The following is a 12,588-nucleotide window of genomic DNA, read 5'->3' as shown; positions in this document are numbered from 1 at the left end:
CTATAAATAGTCAGACCAAATACTCATCTTTATTATACCTTTTATTTCAGCAAAATCTTTGGAAACGTACGCTATATACATGCATAATTTCAATTTATACATCGGGAAGAATATTTATTAGAGGAATAATTAAATACAATAAGTAGACAGTCGGGCCTGATCAGAAACACGATTTAACGTTCGTGACGTCGGTACAATTTAATTACAAGTAATGTTTCAAACCTATACTATTTAATTCTGTTTAAATGTGTTCGTGCGTTCAATGCCCACAGAAAAGATCCGTGTAACGAATAGCTCGCGAACGTGAAAACGTGTTGATTTTAATATTTCTGAAAATGTTTCCCACAAGTTCTGTTTTCGAAAGTGTTTTCCATCGATCGATTAACCCATCATATGGTGTAATTTATCGTAGAACCGTCTAATTAAACTGTGGTTTTAGCACAATATAGCAAAAGAGATCTTTTCGCCGAAGCTCGATCTATTTTCCTTTAATTCGATCGAATTATTTTTTCCCCGCTTGGTAAGAAATCCGTAACAAAGATTGTTTCCCGTAAACTGTTCGAGAAGGTGGAATCAAGCCGGGGAACGTCCGTTATTCGTTCTCGCTTTTCATCGTTCGGTTTTACGATCACCGGGACGACTCTAAAACTCCGAAAGGAAACTTTCCACTGGTGTGCAAAAAATGTTGCATACCATAAAACGAACGTAATCGTACGGTTGATCGTTGATACGCGGAGAAGAGAAATGGAAGATTCGGCGGTTCGAGGATCAAAGTTTCCATCGGTCGATCCACTGAATTTTCGAAGGCATTTGCACGCCCCTGGGTCATAGAGATAGGACCGCCCCTGCCGAAGAAGTAGGCGGCGTTCACCAGCCCTGATCCTCGACTCTCTAACGTGGTGTCGGTGATCAGGGTTAGGCGAGGAAACACCGTGCGATGGCGGCCGACCGAACTTGGAAATTCTTCCACTTTTTCAACCCCCTCAATCTTTATCAAACTCTGTCTAACAGTTACGGGTAGTTTCCCGTGACAAACGTACGCGAATCGAGCTAGTTGCAGTTAAGGTAAACGTCTCGGTAGTTAAATCTCTAAGAAAGCTGGTTAAATTCTACAAATTATAGTAAATTACGTACTCGGTCGAGCATTTGACGGAAATACTCTTTTGCCATCGAGATGGGAAGGAATCGTTAACGTTAATAGAAATTACATTGTGAATTAAATATTAATGATCAGTATAGAAATGTATTATTTGGAAAACCGTCAGTACCTAGACTTAATATAATGATTCGATTTTCAGTATCTCGTCGGAAACACGAATGATGTTTGCGATGTTCGACCGTTCCTATCCTAGTAGCTCTATTCAAATATTAGTATTCGAATTTTCATTTTAATAGTAATATTCGAATGATATTGTTTGGATAATAATATTCGAATAGTGATATTTAAATGGTAACAATTAGACTGCGGATCCTTATGCAAATTCATGTTTGCATTAATAGAATTAACGAAATGGGAGATTTTTAGAATGTTGTCTCAACCCCTAAATATAACAATTCGTATCTTATTTTAAGTAATTCTTATATTTTTGTATATCAAGTGTATCCAGTAGTATTTTGAAAATTAAAATTTCTCATAAATGCATAAACATCCGCAGTCTGGTAATAATAATATTCGTAGAGTAATATCGCATAGTTAGCAGTCGAATATTCGTCAATTATCCGAATAGTAAACTATTTGACGAGTCGCAGCCCTAATCCCAACTACACCGTGTGTATTTGATTGCGTATTACTTACGTCGTAACACACGTCGGCGAACCTCTTCGGAACCTTGCAAACACGCGGTGTTACACGCTGCATTCCTTAAATGCCGCATTAGGCGTACAGCACCGTTCTACGCAACACGTCGCACACTTGTTGAACAATCTAATCGTGAGCATGCCTTTTCACTTTGCGCGAACTATCCTTCATTTTCGCGGCTCTCTTTATCATGGCCATCTGGCCGCTGCTACGCGTTTTTCTTCTCCGCTATACACTGATCGAATGTAGATTACGTACAAAAATGCCTGGACCGGTGGTACTTAACCGTTTAGCCTAATGGATGTAAAGCCTTTTTCATGTAATGTTTTTAAACATTAGTTAAATCAATGGTTTTCTGACCAGTGTCGAAACTCTTGATGTACTCAAAACTTGGATAAATCTCTCTAAAAAGCTAGGGTAATTTATATTAGGCAGATAAGAGTAATCGTTAAAAGAGTGTTGTAGCGTTCCCAAGTGTTTGGAAAATTCGTTTCTTAAAGACATTGTTATGAAAATTTAAATTCCGGTTTACTAGAGTACTTCTGTCAGCGTTTGAAAGTTTTCCAAGACGTCTGTGCTTCTCTTCCATATTAGCAGCGTGGCTAAAAAATCTTGCAATTTCTCTATACACAGAGTCTAGGACATTGGATCGAAAGAGTCGTTTTAATCTAATAGCTATTAAGGATTAGAAGTTTGGGGTCCAGATTAAAATACTCCCTTAACACGCGGATGTAGCATTAATTGTTATAGTGACGCAAAATGACACGAATGCCATGACATTAAAATTCACAAACCACGTTATCGTGCATTCGATTCTACATAGTTTTATAGTTTTACGGCTAAAGAATAAATCACCCGTCCATTAAAATCTCCGATGTCCGCGAGCGTGCTTAAGTATGGAATCCGAGGTCCGTAAACGTGCTATTAAAAAGGAAACTGGCGACCGTGTACGCGAATTTGAAGCGTTTGAAATCCCGGGATGGGTAACTATACGTCGTTTGGCGAAACGGTCTGCCACCGTGGACGGAAGAAGAAGAAGAGGGTTGGAAGAGAGGAGATGGTTCGGAGTAACAGAAGAGAGGATCAGTATGTACGTACGCGTGGCTACCGGCGTGGCAAGGCAAGAGGACGCGAGACGATGGCTAGGTGCGACGTAGCAGAGGCGAAGCGAGGCGAAGCAAGGCGAGGCAAAGCAAGGCGAGTCACGGCAAAGGGGGGGGGGGGGCGAGGTGACCGAGGGGTAGACAAGGCGATGCGATGCGATGCGAGGCGAGGCGAGGCGAAGCGAAGCGAGGCGAAACGAGGCAAGCAAAAGCAAAGGCAAAGGCAAAGGCAAAGGCGAAGCGAGGCGTGGCTCTATCGGAGGAGCGGTACGGCCCTGGGAGGCGGTGGTGAGGCCTCGCGGAGGAGCAGCGACGACGAGGAGGTGCACGGCACGGGCCAGACAAACAGACTGGCACTGGCATCGCGGGAGTCGGCGGCAGTGGTCACCGGTGGTCACCGAGACGGTCTCGAGACTCGAGAGTCAGCCGTGTGCGCGTTTGGCGAACATGCGCGGCGTGTATCCTTCGAATCGCTGCTCCAGGAAAGTGCGCGCAACGTGCCCGTTCCGTTTTCGGTCGTGCTAACCTGCAGGATTCGGTTGCTTGGAAGTGACAGAGAGACAGGATCGAGACTTTAGAGAACGACGACCGTGCTGGGTACGTGGAAGATAGTCGGTGGGCACGGTTCAACGAGCAGGAACCGAAGAAGGTGTCGGGTGGTGTTTGAAGTTCGACGCTGGGATCGTACGCGGGTTATTGAGTGCGGTGTCTCCTCGCGAGATCGTCGGATCGATCGATCCCGTGGTCGGATCGCGGCTCGATCGCCGAGGCGGCGGTCCCGCTCGGCGTCCACGTTGGTGGTTCGATAGGAACGACGACGACGACGACGACGTCGTCGTCGTGCGAGCGCCGACGTAGGAGGAGGAGGAGGCGGTGGCGTAGGGGAAGGTGGTGCTGGTGGAGGTGGTGGTGGAAGCGGCGGGAGATAGAATGGTGCCTTCCGGGCCGTGTCGATCTCGAGCGGAAAGACGCGGCGTGATGTCGCCGCGCCGTCTCGCGCCCCTGCTGATCCTCGGGACGATCCTCGCCGGGCTGACGAGCACCGCCGCCGCGGATAGGATGAGCGGCCTCTACGTTGACAACGGTTTCGACCAGACGGTGGTGCACAGGGTGGTCAGCCAACGGGAGAAACGCGAGGTCGAGCACGAGATATTGAATCTACTTGGGCTGCCGGATCGGCCGAGGACCACGGCTGGCAGGCCGCCGCAGGTCAAGAGGTCGGCGCCCAAGTTTCTCCTGGACATATACAAGAACGCTCTCGGCGAGGACGAAGACGAGAAACCGATCGCCGAGCAACGTAGGGCCGGCGAGTTTGACCTCACCGGTCAGGATCTCAGGGCCATCGACCAGAGCGACGTCATCATGACCTTTACCGCGCACAGTAAGTCATTATTCCGTTCATTTTATCTGCGTTTCGTCTCGCTCGATCCACCTCCGCTCCGTGTCATCGCGTTCGAGCCCCGATCCTCGGTTGGTCCTGGACCTACCGTCGCCCGACGTACGTCCAAGCCCGGATTCCACTCGACAAATACTACCTAAATACTAGTAAATGCTAGGGGTGTGCGAGGTCTCGAAAATATCGAGACGGGAATTTCTCGAGACCTCGAAAGTATCTTGTTAATCGAGAATACCGGGAATCTCGAAAGTATCTTGTTAATCGAGAACGCCAAGAATCTCGAAAATCTCGAGAATCTGAAATTTTATTATTATTATTAATCATTTATTAACGGGATCAAACCCTTTAGTACAAAAGATGTAATATGTAAGGAACTACAAACGTGGATTTTACATAGTTAAACATTAACGTTTATAAAATTTTAACAAAATAAATTATTGGGATTCTCTAATACATATGCTATTATCAGGCAATATAGAACAATTAGCACTTTTACATGTGAATTCTAAATAAAATATTATATAGTTAATTACATTCCTGACATTTATTTCTTATATTCCTGTTATCATTCATTGAAACTCTGAATTTTCGAGATTTCCGATATGTTCCGAGATTCTCGATGTTCTTGATTAACAAGATACTATTGAGGACTTGTCTTGTCTCAAACGTCGAGATCTCGCACACCCCTAGTAAATACTAATACCCCCTCCCTAGTTTTTTAGATTTCACGTTTGTCGAGGTGCTCTGAAAACTGAGCGCAATTTCTTACGTTAGCGGTAATTAGGTTTGAGGGGATGAAATACAGGTCCTGAGAGTGTGGACCAAGTGACCTAACGCCCAGGTATAACGGGAATAATTGGAATTTTCTGTGAAAATACCGAATTCTGGATTTTAACGATATTCCAATGAAATTGTTATATTAGGTCGTCCTATGAGTTCGTGTCGTTTGATATTCTAAAATTGACGAGGATAAACTTTATCATTTAATAGAAAACAAACAAACTGTGTCAGTGCAGAGAATTTCTGAGCTTTCAACACGCCATTTGGTAAAGTTACAATGTGAGAAATAGAAATATTCGACATTTCAATGGCGTACCTGTTGTTTTTCAGCATTCTTAATAACTTACAATATTACAAGTATTATCTTCCAGCTTTTTTATTGATATTAATATATCATTTGCAAATTTTGTTCGATCCACTTAAACGATTTAATTCTGTTGGTTGACATTACTTTTCTGAAATTTCAAGGATTTGTTTAATAAAATTGTCGAGATTCAACCGTACGTAACTTTATTAATTTCAGCTTTTAGGTTCTTAGAAGTAGGACTTGATTTAGGGAATAAAACAGTTCATACGAAACGCAATAAACTTATTATTTACAATTAATCTATGTTTAATTTGGGGGTAAAATATTAGGTTGTACCATTTAATATTTTGAAATTGACAAGGATAAAATTTGTAATTTAATAGAAAACAAACAGAATTTGTTGGTTCAAGGGATTTCTGAAATTTTAAACATACTAAAGTGTCAAAGCTCTTGAAGTTTAGAATCTTGTTCGTGCTTGAGCCTGATTGAACGAATATTTTTGTTAGCATATAATAAAACTGAACTTCATAAATAGACTGTGGATATTTATTGTATTTATTCGAAATTAAAATTTTCAGAAAATTACAGAGTATACTCAATATACAAAAATATAAGAAATATCTTTAAGTAAAATACGAATAATTATATCTAGGGATTGAGACAACCCTCTACAAAGCTCCCATTTTGTTAATTCTATTAATAAAAATATAAATTTGCATACAGATCCGCAGTCTACTTATAAGAAATAAAATACAACAATGTTCAGGCTTATTAGAGGGTAAACAATTTGAAAATGTCAACGTTTTAATAAACTACGTTTGAAATACATTTTAATAAAAAGTCAAACAAGTTTTGTAGCGATGATACAATGGCTCCGTCAAAGGAAGGAGAAGGAGTTGCCGAACGAGGAGAGGTTTACTGTTTTTCAGAAAGTTTGATTATATATTTAAAATAAAAACGAACATATGGGACGATCTAATATTAAACGTATCTCGAAAACTATGCAAGAGAGCTATTCCTTCTCTTGCGTAAATCTCATTGTTTAGTTCTATCAATTACTAGCATGTCAATTTCAATTACAAAGGTTATTGACTTCGTCTATGCTTTAATTAGAACACCGATACTGACTATAGTCTACGAAATACGAATATTTCTGAGAATTCTTGCTAAATGTTCGTAAATTCTTACGAAATTAGAATTCAAATATTAAATATGGAAACGTGACGATAATTGGGTCAGTGTTGGAAATAGGTGCACTTACTCTTTAGTATATTCTTTCAAGCAGTTTAGTTTTTTTATCTTACGTTTATTACCTCGTAAAGAGTCTCATCGGACTTAACATAATTAATTAAAAATCAATAAAACGGTCGAACGGTTTGTTCTCTTTCAAAGGAATTTTCAGTGGACCTCCATTTGTTAGGACGAAATTATACTCGGTGCATAATGCATAAATATACTAGACAACGCATCAGGGAATTGGTTAAACAACCCATCACCATAAATGAATAAGAAACGATTTCCTTAATACGTATTTAGCAACTCATTGATTCATTTCGAGTAATTGTTTTCTTTCTTTTCCTGACGTTGCTCCAAAGTATCATCGAATCACCTCGTTTAAACGTAAACTCTGGTTATTTAAACTAAATATTAACGGATTTCGGGCACTCTGGTTATCGAACAAGTGTATAAATATATATCAAGTTAATATTTCCCTATAAATTCTTATTAAACGTAATTATTGACATGTCATTACACAAAACATATTAATTATACATGTTACTTCATGAAAAATTAGATTTATTCAAAATTGCTTAAAATTTAACACGTTTAACAATCTTTTACAAAACCTTTTAATAAACATAAACAAAATTGCAATAATAAATAATAGTAACAGATGACATTGCATGTATTCTGTTTTTTACTTGCTCTACTCTTTAATTGTTTCTTTTTATGACTAATTATCTCCGGAATCTTTCATTTTTTTTAACCTTTAAGCCTTGCATACGAATTTTATTTCGTCTATTCAAAGTGGTTACAGTTATGTGCTCAACCTTTATATTTATTTTTGTAAAGTTATTACACGAACTGAAAAGCCACGTGTTAGACGAGGACCTGCAGAGATTACGGTTTATTTTTATAAATTGCCAATACACAAATAAGATCGTTAAGTTCCATAAACGAGTTAAACGGAATATTAAATTTTCACTTTGCGATATTAAATGAGATCTTGCGCGACATTGCGATTTATTAGAGAACGATATGTTCTAAAATTTCGCCTTGTTCGATCTCTCGATGAATATGCATGCGGAAGCACAGATTCGCGAGAAACTCGTTCGAGTTCTCGAACGCAAACTGTGATTCGACGAATGTAAATCTGTTCTTTTTCTTTCCTCCGGGAATCGGCGAACAAACTGCATTCCAAAACGAATACATCTCGACAAACAAACGCCGAATATAAAATTGTACCCATAGTATTTTTAACGAGCAGAAATTAATATTAGAAATTAAAGAAAAAATTAGAAAATGTCGAGCGGTTATTTATTCACTTACAGTTTCTCGTTCCGTCAAGATCTTCTGTTTCGAAATAAAATTTCACTTTTAAACGTTCCAGAGGAAAATATAGAAGGTGAAACTGGTTCGGTTGATTTTTTCTGGGATTAAAAGGAAAGTGTTCCTTGCCAGCAATTGAGATTTCCAATGTAATCCTTCCATATTTTTACGCGTTAGAACGCGTAACACGGATCAATTTACTATTCCTTGTCGGATATTATGGGACAAGAACCCGCAGAACAGCCGCGGAAATCGATGTTCTACTTTTAAACTAGTAGGATCTAGTAATATTGCTAGAGTCTCGTAGGATATCGAAATAAATCGCTAGAATTTCCCGCGGGTTATATTTAGAAACATCTTACGTTTCGCAGACTTGTTTACCACCGTAGTCGAGCACAAATCACTTTTTAAACATTTTTCGTCATAAATGGTCCAGAAGTTTTGTGTAAGGACGAGTTGACGCGTTAAAAAAATATATAATTTCATTTAAGTAAAGGACTCGAAGTTGCACTAAGTAAAATTAAGCACCCTTATTTTGCATTGAAAGTAATAGATTATCATTTATATGCTTAGTCCTCCAATATATACAAATTGATACAAGGAGACTACAGAGGCATAAAAAGCCCCTTCACTCATAAAAAGAATCCATTATCAGGATTTTAATTCCCATCGAGCGATTTCTTTTCGACCAATCGTCAAACTTAGATATTTATATTTCTATCTATAACTTCTAAGTGAAATTAATCACCTTCATTTTGCATTGAAAATAATGGACCATCATTTTTATGTATGTATGTTAGAAAGTTTAGTCCTCCAATACACAAAAATCGATACAAGGGAACTACAGAGGCCTAAAAAACCCTTGTTCCATCTATAAAAAAGATCCATTATCAGGACTTTAATTCAGGACATAACAGGATTTCTTTTCGATCAATCGTCAAACATTGAATATTTATATTTCTATCTATAACTTGTAAGGGTGGTATTCTCCGATGCTCGAACGATCGAGCCATTGTTTGCAATTTTTCCGTTAGTTTAACATTCGTCGCTCTCTTGGAGCAAGTCGTAGAATTTCAGCGAGCCGCGCAAACATCTCGATAGCGATTATTATCGTTGTTTGCTCGATGATATTCGAGATCCGAGCCGAAGATCTGCCAAAGTCACCGAAGAAATGCTAGACGAGCATTCCGTGCCGCAGAATGCACACACCCACGAGAACTGCTTCTAAACCGGTAGAATCCAGTTGGTAAAGCGATTTATAATCCCGTAGTAAACTTATACAGAGTGCATTAATTATATCGATCTGTCTGAAAACATTTTCAAAGCAGTCTCTGAATTCAAATCTGCCCGATTAAGAAACCAGTTTCAGCTCCAATTCCAGCATTTCCCTCGGCCTGCGGTTGCCTGAACGGGACAGTTCTTGTACTATACTTTTCGACGCGATATTCTACATTCGACTCAATTTCGTGCTATGACGCAATTGATTTGCTATTCGAGACTAGTATCTTTTGCTTTGGCGCTACGTTGGAAAAGCCAACAGGACGTCGGTTAAAAACAAAATCGATGCGGCGTAGATCCGATACGACGCAGAAATCGCGATGAACGATCGTACCCGCGGCAATTTAAACATTTTTCAAAATTTCTTTCGACGAGGCGTTTAACACGTTACATTTTGTCTTAGGGTAAAATGGTTACTCTGGAAACATTATTATTTTTTTTAATGTATGATTTTCCTTATTTGTTGTTATTCAATATCTTCGAAGTAAATATGATATTAACGATGAATTATTTTGGCCAAAGCCTGTCGATGACAAGAAACGATCCCGACAGATCCAGTATCGTTTCTATTCTATATTGTCACGTTAATAATTACATTTGATTCCCAGATCGTAACAAGCTCCGTACAGTTAATTATTTTATTTCCTCGTAATCCATCCTTTTAGGCTTCAATCGATACAACAGATTCTGTCCCTCCGAACAAATACTGATAAACGCCGATGAAACTTAAATCGTTGGAGAATAATTTGTACAGTTTAATCAGCTTTCTTAAATGTTTGGGTAGCGGGACATTTACGTTGAGGGCGGTCGAAATTCGTGCGTTTCGGGGATACCAGAAAGCGGAGGCGTACTGGAAAACTTTCTACTCGTGAAAAGATTTCCTGTAAGGTACCGGTAACTGTTCACGCGGACCGCCCATTGTGAAATTCTTCGGCTGACCCTTGACCATAACTCTTCGGGGTTATGTCACTCGCGTACGGATGATCGAAATCGGTGCGGATCTAGTCGAAAAACCGGCGGACACAGACGGTTTCCACTTTCGTTGCCCGTCGACTTATGCAAATACATCTCGTCTACATATAGAACTTTCTATTCGCTCGGAATCCTTTTCGTTGATGTCTCATTGGACGTTCGTGCCGCTCGAGACACCGTGAATTCTTCTAGAAAGTTCAAGGAAGATAAATTACAAGGACACCTCGAACACGTTCCCAACGTGTGAAATCACGAAGAGACGTCAGGCCGGTTATAGCGGATTCGTGATCACGAAAACGATCCGAGTCAATCGAGGCTAACGCGTGAAATCGCCACGTTTCTGGTACGCTTTTAACCGTCGCCCAACGGAAGTCCAACAGTACGCGTATCCGGGTCACTTTTGACCCATTCTTATCTCACGTAAATGATAATTATCGCCACTGGACGAAATTTCGTCACTGGTTATAGTTTTCTTCATTTTTCACCCGAGAACTCTACTTGGTAAACAGTAAAAAGTAAAAATGTTTAACGTATAAGACAAATCTGGAAAATTAGTGACTTCACATATTCCATTTTTCGTGTTGCAAACTAATTTTTGAAAATTTAGTTTCCAATCTCCTTGATGCATACCATTTCCGTATATCGTTTTCGATAAAATTTCCCTTCAATTTTCTGTGAACAATTTTAGAGAATTTCAGAATCAGAGAACCGTCGAAATTAAATTTGTTTTCGTCTGAAAATACGATATTTTCCCAACCTTTTTAGTTTTGTGATCTCGTATAAGATTTAACTTGATGAAATCGTCATTGGAAGCCCAACAGTACCTACTCGTATTCGGGTTACGTTTGACCCATTCTTATTCCACATAAATGAAAATTGTTGCCATTAGACGAAATTGCGCCTCGGATTCTAGTTTTCTTCTGATGAAGCATTGGGACCGAATTTATTCACCCGAGAACTCTACTTGCTTTGTAAAAAGTAAAAATATATAAGAAAAATCTAGAAATTTAGTCATTTCAGATATTTAATTCTTTGTATTACAAACTAGTTTTTGAAACTTGGATTTCCAAACTCCTCGATGCTTTCATTTCTGCATATCGCTTTCGACAAAATTTCCCTGAAATTTTCTGTGAAGTATTTTACAGAATTTCAGAATCTGAGCCGTCGAAATTAAATTTTTTCTCGCCTAAAAATCCGATATTTTTCCAACCTTCTTAATTTCCTGATCTCGTATAAGACTTGTATAATCTTTCGTATAATCTCGTATAATCTTTCAGGCCATTTTGTATCTCCTCATAACATCGCGTAGTGAACGAGAAAACTAAAAGTGAAATGTCCAACTGTGGATTCGCGGGCCATTTTACCGGCGGAAGCGTCCACGGGCCCACCTGTTCGGCCCGGAGGCTTCCGTTTTCAGTTCGGGCACCGTCGTTCCGAAGGTATCGCCGTTCGCGTCGGCAGCAAATTATTCATACGGGATAAATCTCGCGTCTGACACATTCGGTTCAACGAACCTCGCAAAGGGGAATCCCCTGCCTCGGAGGAGAGCTCCTTTCCCGAAAGACGCCACAGTGGCATCGTAAATTGTTTCGCGTTCGAGCGTCGTGACGCGAACGGAGTACGGAGAATGGTAATTTCTGACGAGTGAATGAACGGACAGGTGTTTCTTGGAATCGAGCCTTTCTTCGTCGCGATTCCGTCCTTTTTCCGTGGAACTTTAGCCACGGATCTCAACGGAAATCGTTCGACGTACGTCGCTACACGAGTACCGTTCGAAATTGCTTCAATCACTTTAAACACTTCGATGGTTCGAAACATTTTCGATACGATGAAACTCCATTTATACGAACCCAACCGGTTCTCATAATCGAGCAGGTTCATAGTTCGTGTAATAGAAGTCCATCGATTATCGTTGCTATTAATTTTTCGTTCGCACGATCGCGGTTCTTATCTCCTTTAAAACCCTTTTCAACGTGCAGCTTAGGCATTCTATCCATATTTAGCATATAGTTTAATAAGCTGTTTAATACAAAATAAAAATTTCTTGTCTTGTCAAGTTCTTAAATCAGTTCAAAAAGCAGTTTAATACAGTCAATCATATATGAAACTTTGATTTTCGATTCTGTTAAGTTCTTAAAAAAGAGTTTCGTATTCGGTTTTCGCGAAGCTAGAAATTAGGTTTCGGACCCAGCTTCGATGTTCAGGTGTTTTTTCGATTCCAAGTTTTTACAGTACGTTCTCCGGGAAGGAGGTAGGAAATATACGTTTTAGAAAAGGCGATGTTTCATCGGCTGTCGTAGAGAAGATCTCGGCAAAGATAAGATTTTTACCTGGCGTATAAACCACCGAAACTGTTAACCGCATTCGTAACTGAAACATCAATGGCAGCGCCGCTATTCGTAAT

At 39.8% G+C, this 12,588-nt stretch overlaps 1 protein-coding gene across 1 annotated transcript in view; it reads left to right on the top strand.

The window, feature by feature from the left end:
* Positions 1-3,831: 3,831 nt before the first annotated feature.
* The window catches only part of LOC122403228 (protein 60A), a 42,740-nt gene continuing 33,983 nt past the window's right edge, over positions 3,832-12,588 (top strand). The window contains exon 1 of the mRNA XM_043406613.1: positions 3,832-4,282. Within this exon, the coding sequence (XP_043262548.1) occupies positions 3,832-4,282 (451 nt within the window). The remainder of the gene's footprint in view (positions 4,283-12,588) is intronic.

Source organism: Colletes gigas, unplaced genomic scaffold (assembly GCF_013123115.1).
Source record: "Colletes gigas isolate AHSC1104 unplaced genomic scaffold, ASM1312311v1 Colletes_gigas_Sc00047, whole genome shotgun sequence".
Lineage (NCBI taxonomy): Eukaryota > Metazoa > Arthropoda > Insecta > Hymenoptera > Colletidae > Colletes > Colletes gigas.
Note: the sequence above shows the minus strand (reverse complement) of the source record. Positions and strands in the feature narration are given on the sequence as shown.